At 46.2% G+C, this 17391-nt stretch overlaps 1 protein-coding gene and 1 pseudogene across 3 annotated transcripts in view; one reads left to right on the top strand and one right to left on the bottom strand.

Annotated features, from left to right (window-relative positions):
• Positions 1–334: 334 nt before the first annotated feature.
• The window catches only part of lhpp (phospholysine phosphohistidine inorganic pyrophosphate phosphatase), a 36802-nt gene continuing 19745 nt past the window's right edge, over positions 335–17391 (bottom strand). For both annotated transcript variants that reach the window (XM_079493209.1, XM_079493210.1), the window contains exon 7: positions 335–1314. In XM_079493209.1, coding sequence (XP_079349335.1) covers positions 1218–1314 — 97 coding nt within the window. In that variant the 3' untranslated portion in view covers positions 335–1217. The remainder of the gene's footprint in view (positions 1315–17391) is intronic.
• On the top strand, positions 14983–16348 carry LOC306915921 (large ribosomal subunit protein uL2m-like; annotated as a pseudogene). Its single transcript has 2 exons — positions 14983–15536; positions 15572–16348. The product of its transcript is annotated as a large ribosomal subunit protein uL2m-like (transcript).

The raw sequence follows: 17391 nt of genomic DNA, 5'->3' as shown, positions 1-17391 counted from the left end.
CCTTTTGAATGTCCACCCACACCGTCAAGGTATTAGTCACATTTCGTGTAAACATGAAGTATGTTATTTGATGAGGTCTATTATTTTTCAGACAGAAAAGCACTGTACGATTCTATAGCGTTCAAGAAGATTCTATATCCTTTCTTTCAGAAAAGGATCCGTTTCCATACCAAGGGAATAGCATGTCATTGCTCTCGGGCAGAAACATTGTCCTATTTTATACTTTGTCATGAGACAGTGTGACACAAAAGCACCAAAAATAGCTGATCTGCCAGATCATAACACGGCACAATGCGATGTATTGTGAGCCTGTAGATTTAACTTTTTATATATATATATATATATGACATGCCCAAAAACTGGCTAGTCATGACATACTGCCAGTGCCAGTGATAATTTTAGATTTAGTTTTTACATAGTATATAAAGACCCAATTACCGAATGTCAGTCTCCAGGTTTTGTTCAGAATATGTGACTCTGATTTACTATGACACTATGGCACATTAGGAGTCTGCCAGTACAGTGGTTCTCAAACTTTTTGTAAACTCTGAGAGTTACAGACCTGTAATGGTCCATTTGGACCACCCAAGGAACCCCCGAAGGTCCCGCTGCCCATAGACATAGAATGGTAGACGCCTCATTCGTCCGCCGCAATTCATTGGAGCGACCACGTGTTGCACTGAGGGGCGGAAGTGTGCCGTTATATGGCGCATCCCCAGCATCCAGTCACGCGACTCACGTCCCTTCCTTTCATTACGTTCCTTGGCACCAACGCAGGAAGCTTGCCCTCACTTGAGAGCGCACACACACACACACACACACACACACGCGCGCCCCAGAGCCGAAGGAGGCGTCTACCTTTCTATGTCTATGCCTCAACCCACTGTGAGGACCACGGCACTAGTACCACAGGGTGAAAGTAGGCAAAAACAGGCATTAATGCCAAATGGTTTTTTCCCGGTTAATTCCCTGATTACGGGATGTTAACAGACATCTGTGGACATTTACCGAGAAAACAATTTACTGAAGATTTGTGGACATCTACATGGAATCTACTCCCCATGCTCAACAAAGACACAGCATGGGGTCTGAGCCTTGCACATTGACCCTTTGTTTAAAGAAGGGCAGGGGGAGCACATTTAGGGCTAGCTCTGTTCCTGTTAATATTTGTCATGTCAAAGAATGTCCACCGTAAGCCCCGGCATGGCGATGCGTCCTCAGTGTCCTCTCTGGCTGAGGAGGAGGTCCACGGCCTGGGCCAGGTCGTCCACGGTGCCGTCGGCGCTCACCGTGGGGTGTCTGTCGTCGCTGGGCCTGCAGGAGAGCAAAGACAAACACGGCGAGGTTGTGTCACACATCATACAGTAGGATGGAGGAACGGAGAAACAGCAGCCAGCCACACACACACACTAGGGCATTAAGCAACTAGTCGACTAGTTTACTAGTCGACTAGCAAATCCACTAGTCGACCTTGTTGGTACTAGTTGACTAGTTGAAAAGAGAAAAAGAAAATTATAAAATATTTTTTTTATTTTTCCCGATTTTGTAGGCCTCAAGATCAGGTAGATTATAGTCACCAATGTACACGGTTTTTAAATGTACAAATATTTATTTCATTTTTTTTTTTAACATAATAGGTGGTTAAACAACTAGTCGACTTGTAAACTAGGCAACTAGTCAAAATGACTAGAAGTGAACACACACACACACACACACACACACACACACACACACACACACACACACACACACACACACACACACACACACACACACACACACACACACACACACACACACACACACACACACACACACACACACACACACACACACACACACACACTGTAAACAACAGGGGAGAGCATACAGACTCTCTCAGACAACGTGAAGGCGTACGCCAGTCGAACCCTGCAATTTGGAGGCAGACGGGAGGGAATTTAAATAATCGGGACAAGTCGGGCTGGGAATCATAATCAGTATTATATAGGTGTAGTGTGATACAATGATACAAGTACCGGTATCCATCTATGAGACTAGATATCAATATTGCAATATGATGTGGCATGCATGCATTAAGTGTTTCTATTCCTGGTTTGAATCACTTCATTCTTATTTTATAAAGGCTATGTCATACCAGCCATGTACGATATCGTCACAATATCATGAGACATCTGGTCAAAAGCATCGTTATCTTTTGGCCATATTGCTCAGCCCTAGGGAGTCGGGACGACAGTACAACACTGTAAAATCCTTAAGAGTTCATGGAACTCTGAGTGTGTACGAATGCAACCTTTATTTACCTTTTCCACTAAGTTGCATATATGCTCTCTAGACAGACAGACTTTTAGAGTTCAGTTGCCATAGCAGCAACGCAGTAAACATGAACACACAGAGCCGATACGGGTAGAGCAGTGGTTCCCAAACCTTTTCATGTCAAGGACCCCCATTTGAAATGATATGCCAGGGACCCCCATAAGAGAACGTTTTTATGGCTCTAGCGGTGATTCTCAACCTGTTTCATTTCAAGGACCCCCACTCCCCCAGTTTGACATGCAATAGTCTAGAGCCCCATTTAATTTAATTTCTATCTCTGGGACCCCAATCTATAATTGTAAAATCAATATTAATTTAACTCTGAGAGTGTACAAATGCGGGTCCATTTGGTTCTATTTGAATTTGTACAAAAGACTATGACTAAAACTAAAATAAAAATTTGCTGTCAAAAACAAGACTGGTGAACCATCAGCAGAAACTAAAACTAAACTAAAACTAATAACAGTACAGTACAGTAACAAACAGCAGCTTGGGACCAGTGGTGGGAAAAGTGCTGCAATATAGAAATACTCTGTTACAAGTAAAAGTCCAGAATTCAAAATGTACTCGAGTAGTAGTACAAAAGTATTGGCATCAAAATGTACTTATAGTACTAAAAGTAAAAGTAGTCATTAGGCAGAATGTCTAAAAACAAAAATCGCATTGTGAGCTTCAATGCCCGAAATGTATATAGGGCTGAACTTGTAACTAAAGTTTTCTAATAATAATTGTAGTGGAGTAAAAGTAAAAACCTTGGCTCTGAGGTGTAGTGGAGTAGAAGTAAAAGTATTGGAAATTGGAAATACTCAAGTAAAGTACAAATACCTCAAAAATACAGTACTTAAGTAAATGTATTTAGCTTATTTCCCCCACTGAGATTGGGACCAGCATGTGTGTGTGTGTGCGTGCGTGCGTGTGTGTGTGTGTGTGTGTATGCGTGATGGGGGAAAGTCCTGCTAATGGCTGCAGTCTGAGAAAGTTTCACGCTGGATGATTATAATAGCTCCCGTTAGATCAACAGAGAGCGAGCCTCTCGCTAAAACAGTTTGGGTTTCCTCCTGTAATTTCTACCCCCCCCCCCCCCTCCAATGACATCGCCACTCTTAAAACCGGATTCATACTTCAGCCTCACGGCGGTGTTGCGCGTCGAAAATAGCAGACCTACAAGCTCACAACGCATCGCGTCCGAGGCACGTCGTGAGCTTATAGGTCTGTTATTTTTGGCGCACGGGGCACCGCTGTGCGACGAAGCATAACGCAGGCATTAAAGAGGTGTCTGTGTGTTACTGCCTGCATCTGTTTCCAATCTCCGTCGCCAACACTTGTTCCTCACAGCAACGTCCAGTATGTTAATGTAACTGTAATGGACCCGTAATAGCACTGTGACGTGTTCTTTTCAACAGCAACCACTTAGCGTCCCTATTGTGGCCTGGACACGCCATAATGGGCCAATATTCCACAAAGATCTGTGAACATTCTGCAAAAAACAGCCAACCTACAAGGTCACGACAACGGGTCACAAAGCAATGTGGTGTTGGCTTATAGATTTGGTGTCGAGGTAAAAGAGGAGGGGGGCCAAGTATAGGGCCCATGGGGGACCCCCTGGTTAACCAAGCACTGTGTAGGTTTTAAATGGGCACTTAAAGCACTTCAGCTGTTTTATCTTCGTATAATTGGCCCTCGTTAATGCTCATTAGAAGATGGCAGATCGTGGCACCATTTCCGTCGACTCGCACTGTGTCCGATTGTACAGTTCAGAAACCCGCCTCGTTGATCATTGAAGGAGATTCCAAGCTAATAGAAACTATGTACAGCCTTTTCTCTTAATGGAAAGTTTGAAAACTTAAATAGAAGTTATTGTTTTTTGCATCAATAAAATACAAATAAAAACTTTGAAATCTTTGAAATGACCAAACTGTCAAGGTTGAAAAACTTCGAAACATTTCAGAAACTTTTGGGGACCATTCGACTATAATAATGGACATATAGGGACACTAGATGGAACGTGGTAAAAAAAAAAACCCAATTACTACTAATAAAAAATATAGCCAAATAAGAATTTTGAAATGTTATATAGAGTCTGATCAAGAGATTTTTTTTTAAGCCCGGTTTGTTTTCTGCAGTGTTTCCCTCAGAGCGTTGGTGAGGCTGTGTGTGACAGGCATCAGGCGGCAGGCCTACAGACAGTATCTCCCCCCCCTGGCGGCTGCCATTGTTTGGCCCGGGCCCCAGTGATGGACGCAGATACGGCTGTTTAATCAGCTGGCAGGGGAAATGCCATGCGTCTGGCATGGCACCAATAATTCCATGGCCAGCCGTGCAGGACCCTCTACCTCCCAATCAGATCCAAAAAGACGGAGACGCCCCCCCCTCTCCCATTCATGGGAGCAAAGGGTCTGTGCGGGACTCCGGCTCGTTTTATGAAATGGGGGCCCCCCCACCCCGCCCCCCCCAGACCCCCAATCCCTGACCGGGGCCCTGCCTGCCTAGCGTGCCGCCTCTGTTCCCCGGTCACGGGCCGTGAGCGAGGGGGCCTCCCGCACGACACAAGAGGAACTCCAGATGGGACGGCTTTTGTGTGGCCCTGGGCGTGCGGCACACAGCGCCATTAATCCTGACCCTCTCTCTGAGGGCCTGCATGCATCATGGGGGCCATTTCTAGGAACTTGAGCCGCCCAAGTTCCTAGAAAGGAAGAAAAAAGGTGGCTATGAGGGGTAGAGGGGGGGGGGGGGGGTCGGGGGGGGCTAGAGGCACAAGAGGGCGCAGTGAGGTGTTGAATGCTAAGGTGAATATGGAGCAGCTGTATAAAGCTTAACCACTTAAGCCCTAGCCCAGGCTATACAATTCCTCGTACGACGGATAGCAAACAAAGCCCATTTGTGGCGATGCGCTGCTTGCAGATGGGCTATTTTCACGAACTTTGTTCTGTGTTTCATGTTCTTGGAACGTTTTCGCCCTTTAAATAAGGTCATGCCCAAAATAGGGAATGCTGGCTGGGTAGAAAGTTGAAAGTTAATTTACACTTAAGTTGTGTGACGGCCTCGCTCACCGAAAATGACCCATTTTTTCCCTAACGTGAAGAATGGAGGCTGTGGCGGCCCAGTGTGGTGTTTATGCATGTCTGTCAGCCGCCAGGGCTCAGGGGGTTATGTGAGCCACCCAGTTAATAATGGTCACGGTGTTCTGTCTCCTGTGCTGGGTTACTCCCCGCTCCCTTCTCTCGCTCTCAAACCACGGACTCATTGAGTTCACACACACATCACGTCCCACACACACACACACACGATGGTCAGCAAGCTATCAAGTTTCAAACGGTACAATCACACCGGCTCGCTCCATCTCAGGTCGTTAGACGGGGGCCTAATGCCGTCTCCAAATCTGCCAGTTTTTTAGATATGCATGCATGCCCGTGTGTGAGCACGGGCGGGCGGGCGGGCGGGCGGGGAGGGAGGGAGGGTGCGTGCATTCATTTTGCCGCTTTTCTCCCCTCGCCATGAATAATGAAGGACTAAACCAGGTCAATGTGACCATGCAAAATTCAGCACAATGCAGCTAGTGTTACCGATGAGGTAATGCGCTGCGGCTCTCTGCAGGTCCTTCAGGTCAATGCAATATCAATACACGTGAACAGATAGGGCTTGGTCCCAGAGCCTGAGTAATTGACACAACACAGACTCACTGTCTACGCTCTGCATGCAGGGATGAAGTCAACTGTGAGGTAAGGTGCGGATGACCTTACACTGCAACGAACGCGGACCCTTTCACGGTTTCATTTTGTACACCCCCTCAAGAGCTCAATCGACACATCTCAAAAAATAAAGAAGGGATATTCAATTTCTGCGTCTGTTCATTTGCTGCATGCGGTGGGGAGCAATATGTTAAGGGTCAAGTGTCCTTGCTCAGGATCACTTAGTAGATTGTAAAGTCGTTTACGATACCGATACTAGTATCGGTATTGGCAAGTGCGCTAGTCGAAGCCATTCCGAATTGATCACATGATGATATTTCATTTACAGTTCCATTTTGATTGCTTCAGTTGATGTTGCACAACTGTTTAATACTCTTACTGTACTATTGATACATGATCATTTTACTAACTTGTAGCTGCACGTAGATTAAAATCACACCCGTATGAACTGAGTGGTGCAACTCCCCTCCCCCCTCTCTCTCGCTCTCATTAGCAGGCAACAGTGCAGCACTATCTCTCTCTCTCTGTTTCTGGCACAACAGTGCCCCTACTGGTACTCATGAGTCACACATGAGTCACACACAAATTTAAACATACACTATGTTTGTGTGTGACACACAAACATAGTCACACACAAACATTGCTGTTCCTTGGAGTGGTTGCACCACTCAAAAATTATGGGTCGGGAGGGGGCGGGGGTCCCGAGACGTTGCCAAAGCATTTTCAGGGGTCCCCGGCCAAAAACATTGAGAACCCCTGCTCTACTAGACAGTGTCTAGTATCGTATGAACCCCTGCTCTACTAGACAGTGTCTAGTATCGTATGGGAACCCCTGCTCTACTAGACAGTGTCTAGTATCGTATGAGAACCCCTGCTCTATGAGACAGTGTCTTGTATCGTATGAGAACCCCTGCTCTACTAGACAGTGTCTAGTATCGTATGAGAACCCCTGCTCTACTAGACAGTGTTTTGTATCGTATGAGAACCCCTGCTCTACTAGACACTGTCTAGTATCGTATGGGAACCCCTGCTCTACTAGACAGTGTCTAGTATCGTATGAGAACCCCTGCTCTACTAGACAGTGTCTAGTATCGTATGAACCCCTGCTCTACTAGACTGTCTAGTATCGTATGGGCATTGAGAACCCCTGCTCTACTAGACAGTGTCTAGTATATCGTATGAGAACCCCTGCTACTAGACTGTGTCTAGTATCGTATGAGAACCCCTGCTCTAGTAGACAGTGTCTAGTATATCGTATGAGAACCCCTGCTACTAGACTGTGTCTAGTATCGTATGGGAACCCCTGCTCTACTAGACAGTGTCTAGTATCGTATGGGAACCCCTGCTCTACTAGACAGTGTCTAGTATCGTATGAGAACCCCTGCTCTACTAGACAGTGTCTAGTATCGTATGAGAACCCCTGCTCTACGAGACAGTGTCTAGTATCGTATGGGAACCCCTGCTCTACTAGACAGTGTCTAGTATCGTATGAACCCCTGCTCTACTAGACAGTGTCTAGTATCGTATGGGAACCCCTGGTCTACTAGACAGTGTCTAGTATCGTATGGGAACCCCTGCTCTACTAGACAGTGTCTAGTATCGTATGAGAACCCCTGCTCTACTAGACAGTGTCTAGTATCGTATGGGAACCCCTGCTCTATTAGACAGTGTCTAGTATCGTATGGGAACCCCTGCTCTACTAGACAGTGTCTAGTATCGTATGAGAACCCCTGCTCTACTAGACAGTGTCTAGTATCGTATGGGAACCCCTGCTCTACTAGACAGTGTCTAGTATCGTATGAACCCCTGCTCTACTAGACAGTGTCTAGTATCGTATTAGAACCCCTGGTCTACTAGACAGTGTCTAGTATCGTATGAGAACCCCCTGCTCTACTAGACAGTGTCTAGTATCGTATGAGAAACCCCTGCTCTACTAGACAGTGTCTAGTATCGTATGGGAACCCCTGGTCTACTAGACAGTGTCTAGTATCGTATGGGAACCCCTGCTCTACTAGACAGTGTCTAGTATCGTATGAGAACCCCTGCTCTACTAGACAGTGTCTAGTATCGTATGGGCAAATGTGTTTGGCCTCTGTTACATGTATCCTTGTTCTGACCCTGATGTGCAATGTGTTTATCAGCTTTTGGGTCATCTTGACAGTTTTCGGTTGTTTGTTCCATCTATACTGGGAAATTCAAATTTCACAATTCACTCTTAACCTATCAGGTCAGGCCAATGTCTAATGGCGCAGGAAATTACCCAATCACCTAAAAGACGACCTGTCTTCATTCATTATGCAATTTGCTCATGAGAAGCAGCCACAGACGCCCATAATGGTTTGTAATTGCTACGATATGTCGTTGGGGTGAAACAGTTATGCCACCTCCTGCCTTAGGGGGAAATGAGTTAGTACTTATACTTCGTTGCACACTGGTGTCGTGCAACCAAATAGGAAACAGCTGATCTACAAAACTCAATCTACGAGTTGCGAGCCTGTTAGATTGATTCATTGATTGGATACTTTATTAGCAGTTTGCAGGGGGGAAAAAAGCACAGGGAAGCAGATTTCACTACAATGTCTGCTAAGAGGATTTAAACTAAGGCTCGTTTCCATTGGGGTCCTCCTCATGTACTCAATTCATCAAAACAATTTTGATGGAAGCCTCTGTAGACATTGTTAAAGCTTTTAAATTCCTTGTTATTCATGTCCTCGCTGTATCGCATTACTGCTATAATTATAATGTTTTATGCCTTGCTTTTCTTTTCTCTTTTATTTTCTCCATTGCTCTGTAAAGCACTTTGAGCTGCATTTCATGTCATGAAAGGTGCTATACAAATAAAGTTTAGTATTATTATGACAGACGAAAACATCATATAAAGTCAAAAAGAAAAAAATATATATATCAATTTAGATATTTCCGGTGCACGACAAATCGGGGCTTTAGGGGGGGTGGGGGGGGGGGGTGCCACCACGCCGCAGGGGCGCAGACACATACTGTGCTATACGGGGCTCTACATAAAAACGCAGACCTGCATTTCAATGAGGGCCAAACCGTGCATTCTTTGAATGGAAGTGCATATGAATGCCCTCTATACAGTAAAGTGTGCAAGTGTGCAGGCCAGCTGTGTCTCTGTCTGAGCATCTGCTGGTAGGCGGGGGGGGGGGGGGGGAGAATGAGAGACGAGAGGGAAGACAGGCAGTTTGCGGCGTGTGGGACACAGAGAGAGAGAGAGAGAGAGCGGCGGGGCGCTGGCCATTCAACCTAGTGTGACTCGAGGCTAGGGCTGCTTTTGTTTTGCTCAGTAAGTGATATTATTCAGTGTATTGTCAAGGTGGCTGACCGCAGGGTGAGAAGGCACGACAGCCCTCGCTCGGCGGCTTATCTGTTAATGCTTAACGCGCATGGCAAACGCTCGTGCAAGCAAGCAAGCACGCACGCACACACCCAAATAACAAATCCTCCATTTTGTTTCACAGTTCTCTTAACCTTTGCTGCCTTTACCGTTTATGTACTGTATGTGTGTATGCATAATCTCACACACACACACACACACACACACACACACACACACACACACACACACACACACACACACACACACACACACACACACACACACACACACACACACACACACACACACACACACACACACACACACACACACACACACACACACACACACACACACACACACACACAATGTTCAACAAGTATCGTTACCATGAATCATACTGAAAGCAAAAACAAAAACATATCCACCACATCAGTTTCCCTTTGCTTACTTGTTGCAGGAAGGGTATAAGTGCATCGTCACCTCTGTATCTGAGAAGTATTTACACTGAAGCACAATATTCCACCGATTATGAAATAACTCCTCGACTGCTGCATACGGCGGTGGCGTGTGTTATTCATACCAGACCAATGAAGCCACACTTAGCCAAAACACTGCCTTTTCTCACACGCTGGGCTGAGCCTTGGCAGAGGGTGTGAGATACCGTCAAGACAGAGCCCAATGAGCTATGATGAGCAAACCAACCAGAACAACACAAAGGGTGAACACTGTGTGTGTGTGTGTGTGTGTGTAGGTGATGGATAGAGCCTTTAACCGACTTGACCAGGGTCCCCCAGGGCTTGTCATCTGATGTTCACCCCACAAGGGTTCATATTAATGTGGTTAAGTTCACCTGAGCATTGGGGACATGAGACACTAAGCGTCGTAGCGTGAGACAAAAGACATCCACCCCTCTCCTCCCACCCCTGGCCCGTGGGGAGGAGTGATGTGTGTGTGTGTGTGTGTGTGTGTGTGTGTGTGTGTGTGTGTGTGTGTGTGTGTGTGTGTGTGTGTGTGTGCATCGCCACTGTGTCGGCACAGAGTCTTGGCCTTGAGGGTGAGAATGTGATCTCGGCTTGGATAAATAAAAACCACTGAAGAGACTGATAGAGTATCGTGGTCCTCGGAGGGTGTGGGAGTAGTAAACACCGGCCGCTGAAGATGTTCCAGCCTGTTTTTTTATCATTAATCCTCGTCATCCTCGCTCTCCCTGCGTCCGATATTAACCACATGGACCCCCAGGGGGCGTCCCTACTCTGGGGGGTGACGTTGTGAGCTTTATAGCACGGCCATTTTCAGCTAAATAATAATAATACAACATTTGCCGCCTCTTGGAAACTAGAATGCAAGGGAGCAACGACGACAACAACTATTTGTGCTTTGCCATAGTGTTGCCGGGATTAGTTTTTTAAGGCTTCGACAACAACAGCAGATGTCAAGCTGGGGCGGCTTTGGCAGAGTTGAGTCAATTTGCACCCACTCAGTAGTCGTTATGACTCTGCTCTTACAAAAACGTCAGTATGACGTTCAGTCATAGCCAGAGAACAGCTGTGCTCCGGTTTTCACGCTGTAGAGTGTAGACAGATAACGGATCTTTACAATCGAACAGGATGAGGAGGAGGAGGGGATTCCCTGCCCGGTGGCAGAAAATAGAACCTATCGAGTTTTAGTTGCCTTTTTTTCCATTCTACTGCGCTCTCAGTCTCCCATGAGAGCAGTGTGTGTGTGTGTGTGTGTGTGTGTGTGTGTGTGTGTGTGTGTGTGTGTGTATGTGTGTGTGTGTGTGTGCGCGCGCTGATCTGTCATAACCACCTCCTGGAAACTTTCAAACCACAGATGCATCCGAGATTGTCTGATCCGTCTGTACTAAAACCCAACATTTGCTTTTGCTTGTTTATAATAGTTGTTCCCGACACAGAAGAGCCAGATCTAGAAGTGATAGCACCTCTGTTGTGTGGTCGACCCCTCCGCCTGGGCTCCTCTCTATATGCAGAGACCCGTGTGACCCAGATGGTAACCACGCTCTTCTCAGCACAATGTTATTGTGGGGGGGCTGTCGAGGGCCTGCTCTGTGTGTGTGTTTCTTCTGTTTGTAAAGAGTGTAGGGCTCATGGAATGCTGAGTCACTGAGTAAAGGTGTCACACACACACACACGCCAGGTGAATTAAATGGGCCAGGTTTTTAGCTGAGGCCAAGAACCTCGACACAACCTCCCCCCCAGTCAAGGGGCCTGTCCTATTGGTAATTACGAGAGGAATTGTATCCCTTTTGAAATGGCAGGCCAGTGTCGGTGCATTTACGAGGTACTAGTGCTATGTTTCAGCCTGCCATCTGCTTCAGTTCTCTCTCTCTCTCTTCCTCCCTGCATGGTCTTTCTTTCTTTCTCTTTCTCTCTGGAGTGGAAAAGTACCGTCGCAGGGGCTCAGTGGCTGAGGCCCGGCCTGCCTCCTTTTGTCTCTGTGCTGTGGGAGTCTGGTCTCCCAGTGAAAAAAAAGAGGCTCCTGTTAATTATTAATATATCTCATTGACTTATAAACGTGCGGCAAGCTTTTGGAGTAAGCCTACGGGCAGGTGAAGATGTCACCCAGGGGTGGCAAGGGTTATGGCACGTGCACGCACACACACACACAAAGCTGTCATAGTGGTCGGATGAGTTGGCACCGCGTCCGACTCCCAGATCGTTAAGGCCACTGTCACTTATCAGAGTCGGCATTGGTGAATTATGTAACATATTAAACCAGTTGCATAGACTAGAGGAACTGAATGGGAAATTAGGTGGTGCACTGACAAATAAATTGGAAAAACAATTTGGCATTAGAAAGGTTCCCATTTTGGACTGAGGCGGATTCTAAAAATGCCTTCTAATATATAAATCCTGATCCAAGTTTTCTGGAAAAACTTCAAATATTTATATAGCAGCATCAAACATTTTTGATTATTGAATACTGTACATACTGTACAGAGAACCCCAGAAGGGTTAGAACACCAAAAGGGGTTCAGGCCCAGAATGGGTTAAAAGTCATTCAAATGTAACTTAAAAAATGTGCAGATACCCTGTATACACTTGTTTATACTGTACTGTATGTTGGTTTGTTTACCGTTGAGTGAGTAAGCAATGTTTCAAATTTAAGCTAATCATCTGGTGACACCACAGAATAATTTGGGCCCCCCGAGTTTGAGAACCACTGCTTTAATCAACAGTTTGCCCTCATAGCTGCGTTCTAATCTAGAGATGCACGGGTTAAAATGCAAAAGAGAAAGAAAGAAAGAGCGAGGGACTAAATAGAAGGCTGTGTTGGGTCTCATGGCCATAATAGGGGGCTGTCTGCTCTGGATGAGAGAGTCATGGCCCTTAATTGATTGTGTTTATATTCGGCACGGAGCTGCCAATTCCAATCCATGGGACGGGGCGAGAACATAGATGGGATTGTACGCAAGTTAATTAGTAGGCACCGAGTGTGGGGGGCAGTATGGGGATCAATGAATGACATCCTAAACTACTACGCTTGGCCTTATCTAGAACGAGCATAATTGCTTTTTATCTATATAAATGGACATCTGTTAGATCACACGTTGGATCAGATTACAGAACATTGGCTTCTTCTTTAATAATATTCTTCTCGGTGCACGAATGCCTCTGCAAGTCGACCCGCTCTATGCATATAGAGGCCATATCAGATAGGGATATCATCAGGTGCTTTTACATAAAGAGATGTTAAACACACTATAATCTCGCATCCGGCAACGCAATCTCTAAGCGATAGTATAGAAACGACCGTGGAAGGAAGGAAGGGTAGTCAGTGGTGGAAAAAGTACTCACATTTTACTACTAATAATGCAATATTGAAATACTCTGTTACAAGTAAAAGTCCGGAATTACAAATTTACTTGAGTAAAAGTACAAAAGTATTGGCATCAAAATGTACTTATAGGAGAATTGCGCAGTAGCCATTTTTTACCGAATTCTGTTGATAATGTGTATGTGAACCACTGTTAGTGGCGGGAAAGAAATAATATTTAAAAAAATATATTATATATATATATATATATATATTATATATATATATATATATATATATATATATATATATATATATATATTATATATATATATATATATATATATATATATATATATAGGGCGCTCACATCTGGATCCGATACCATATACCCATTGTACTCATCTGTCTGTGTCCCTTTTGTGGAGCCAATAATGTGGAGATCGCTAATGTCAATAGTATAGGGAGTACCAAAATATCCTTTAGCGTCAACATATGTGTTACGACGTGATAGCGGCCGCCATACTTCTGGGAATGTCTGGTTTGTTTACATTGAGCGACTATCCTGTGTGCTAGTATACCGGGGTACGTTCTTTTTTTAAACTGACATCTCACAATGGTGCAGACTTGCTCAGTAGTTACACGTGCCACAGCAGGTCACATCGAGGGAATGAGCCAGAAAACGGAATTAGATTTTTCAGCTTTCCAGCATGGAGACAGCATCAAGGAACCCAGATTGATGAGTTTACAAAGAGACGTATGATGGCTTGGATCTCGGCTGTACGGACAGTACGGCGCAGAGACATAACGTTCAACAAAGTATCTATTGCACAGCCGTGTTTGTTCACGACATTTTCCTTGTCCTTGTAAGGAATGTGGAGCCAGACGTTCTTTCTATCCACCCTGGTGTTGGTTCACTATGTTGTCGCCAAGAACGAGCTCAATGTTTACAAAAACAGACCACCGTCACTTTATTCCGAGTCATGTGGGCTAGAGTTTAAATGCCAGAAACATGGCGCCGCTAGCTTTTCAGACGCCCCCCCCTCTTGGTGACGTACACGTTTTTACACTCTATCTGCCCCATATGGGTATGCCCACATATATGGAGCTGACTGATTTGTGGGCGGCTGATGCCATGACAACACATTGAGATTAGACAACACACTCCATATTTGGGCGCAGCTGCATTGGGAACTCCTTATATGGTTACGCTCCAGTGTGGCCAATATGAACGCAGGTGCTTCCTATTGTGATGTCATGCAACCTAGTGGCATGAGCTGTGATTGGTCTTCTTTTGAGGGGACAGCAGACATATACATATAGATAGATATACAGACAGACAAATCATGTGCCCGTCTGAATTGACTGGTGTAGTAAGGCAGTGGTTCTCAACAGTTTCAGGCCATGACCCCCCGAAAATAATACGATCACTAATTTGAACTGGGGACCCCACCCTGACAAGCACTTGGAAATGTACGAGTTGAATTGTCCCGTTCCCAAAGAAAGGCAAAGTAACACTGTCGTGTCAAAGTCCTATGCTCTGGCACTACTGTTTGCCGACGACTAAGGATTGAGGTTCAGACGTGTGCTCAACAACTGACGTCCAATACGTTTCCATAGAGTTGGTAATAAATCATATTTATTCTCTGTCCAAAGTCCTATACTTCTATATACAAAATAAATACAATAAACAAACATAAACGGCCAAACGCATACAGACCACCGAGCCTAACAAACACGGTCGAAACACTGTTTGCCTCCCATCAGCAACGCCTGCAGCTTAATCAGGGACAGGGGTTAAATACCCTGTGTAACCCTGGCAACCATGGCCTTGACCATGACCTGCAAGGATGTCATCAATTAGCAGAACGACAGAAAGTCATAACGGCTCTTACAAACCGGGTTAAACGACTGGAGACCTGTTGTTGCTGTTGTCGCACAGTATTATAAACTGTTATGGTGACCTCGTGATGGCGGTGTCTTCTCTAACTGGAGCGCTGCGGACGACACTGTCTCTGTCCCGGACAGACTCTGCTGTCCTCACAGGTGCTGGGACAGACTCTGCTGTCCTCACAGGTGCTGGGACAGACTCTGCTGTCCTCACAGGTGCTGGGACAGACTCCGCTGTCCTCACAGGTGCTGGGACAGACTCCGCTGTCCTCACAGGTGCTGGGACAGACTCCGCTGTCCTCACAGGTGCTGGGACAGACTCCGCTGTCCTCACAGGTGCTGGGACAGACTCCGCTGTCCTCACAGGTGCTGGGACAGACTCCGCTGTCCTCACAGGTGCTGGGACAGACTCCGCTGTCCTCACAGGTGCTGGGACAGACTCTGCTGTCCTCACAGGTGCTCGGACAGGCTCTGCTGTCCTCACAGGTGCTGGGACAGACTCTGCTGACTCTACCCAGTCACGGGTAGCTGTCCTCGGCACGTCACCGCCACCATGCAGAGGGTTCCTCACAGCAGCCACGTTGGACCAGAACCGGAGAGATTGGAAGGAGACGCAGAAGGCGGGGAAATACACCGTCAGACCCGTCGGGATGAGGAAGACGGGGGGGCAGAGATCACTCGGGAAGGATACGGACACATGGCATCGGCGGCGGACACAAGCAGTTATATCGCTGGATAGACATCCATCGACATCCCCTAGAACCGGAAAAGAACATCGAGGTCTTTGAGGAGAAGGTGGTTGAAGTCCGTTATGACCCGTGCAGATCTGCGGATATCGCTCTAGTAGTCGGGGGCGAAAAGAAGCGATGGATCATTGCTACAGAGAACATGCAGACTGGAGATATCATCAAAACATCTTCGGTTATTGGACGCATGGCAGTTTCAGCCAATGAGGGTGATGCCCACCCCCTCGGAGCACTTCCCGTGGGAACGTTGGTGAACAGCCTGGAGATATGCCCAGGAGAAGGAGCCAAATACATCCGCGCTGCAGGCACGTGCGGCGTACTGCTCCGAAAGGTCAACGGAACCGCCATCGTTCGGCTCCCTTCAAAGCGGCAGGTTCAGGTACTGGAGACCTGCGTGTCAACCGTGGGCCGTGTTTCCAACGTCGATCACAACAAGCGGATTATTGGCAAAGCGGGTCGTAATCGGTGGCTCGGCATTCGCCCTTCCAGTGGCGGGTGGCAGAGGAAGGGAGGCTGGGCGGTGACGCAAGATCAAACCGTTACCGCCGATGAAGAGCTACATCAACCGGCCCTCGGTTGCAGCAAAATAATAAATAATGTTTGGGACTGGCATTGACACCACCAGTTCTCACTGGACAAAGTCAAAACTTTTTTTTACATAAGCAAAAACCTAGTCCATTGAACATTTGATTTTGGACAAAGGGACTCTTTTAGTCCCTGTCTTGACTCTTTTTGATCTATGATTGTCCGCTGCTTTGTCCCACCACTTTGTTTGTTTTTTTGTTTTTTTAGCCTAGGGGGGAGGGGGGAGGGGTTGTATATGTTTGTGTGTTTTGTGTTTTCTTGCATACATGTGTATTGTCATGTGAAGAAATGTAAAAAATAAAGTTTACAAAAAAACTGAATTGGCGGTATTAAAAAGGTCTTAAAAGTCCTTAAATTGTCACATAACTGTCATCTGGGGAACCCCCCCACGCCAAAAGAAAATCCTGTGTGGACCCCCCGGGGGGTCCCGACCCACAGGTTGAGGACCACTGTAGTAAGGGGCCTCTGGGGTGGAGCCTGGAGGTCAGGCAGACTTCTGACACACAAATAGATGTTGTGCTAACGTGCAGAACTTCAGCCCACAGCAACGTCGACCGGGGGCTAGAAAACAGAGCAACAAATGAGATAAGTTCTGTCTTCCTGCCCACACAGACATAACTAATGTGTCAACAGTGGTTAACAGGACAGGGCGTGGGGCGAATGCCAAGTAAGCGTGAAATGCTTAACCCATTCAATATCAGACTCGGATAGCAGACTTGTAGCTACGAGCGTGTAGATCTGCTATTTTTTTTGCAAATGTTTGAAAATATCCATTTTTTAAAGCTAACATTTTTAACTCCAGTATTTGATTCTGGGGGTCCCTGGAGCAAAATACGTTAAGATGGGGGTCGGTGGCCAAATACATATAATTTTGGGGAGGGTCCTTGACATGAAAATGTTTGAGCACCACTGATATAGCAGCATACACTAAAACTGTTTTAGAAGAATTTAGTAGAATCGTCCTCAGGTCTTAATGGGTTAAATTGCACATTGTACAATGGCTTGGACCTCAGCCACAACAGAGAGAGAGAGAGAGAGACATCTCACC

Source organism: Electrona antarctica, assembly GCF_951216825.1.
Source record: "Electrona antarctica genome assembly, chromosome: 22".
Taxonomy (NCBI): domain Eukaryota; kingdom Metazoa; phylum Chordata; class Actinopteri; order Myctophiformes; family Myctophidae; genus Electrona; species Electrona antarctica.
This window is presented reverse-complemented; position numbering and strand designations above follow the sequence as displayed.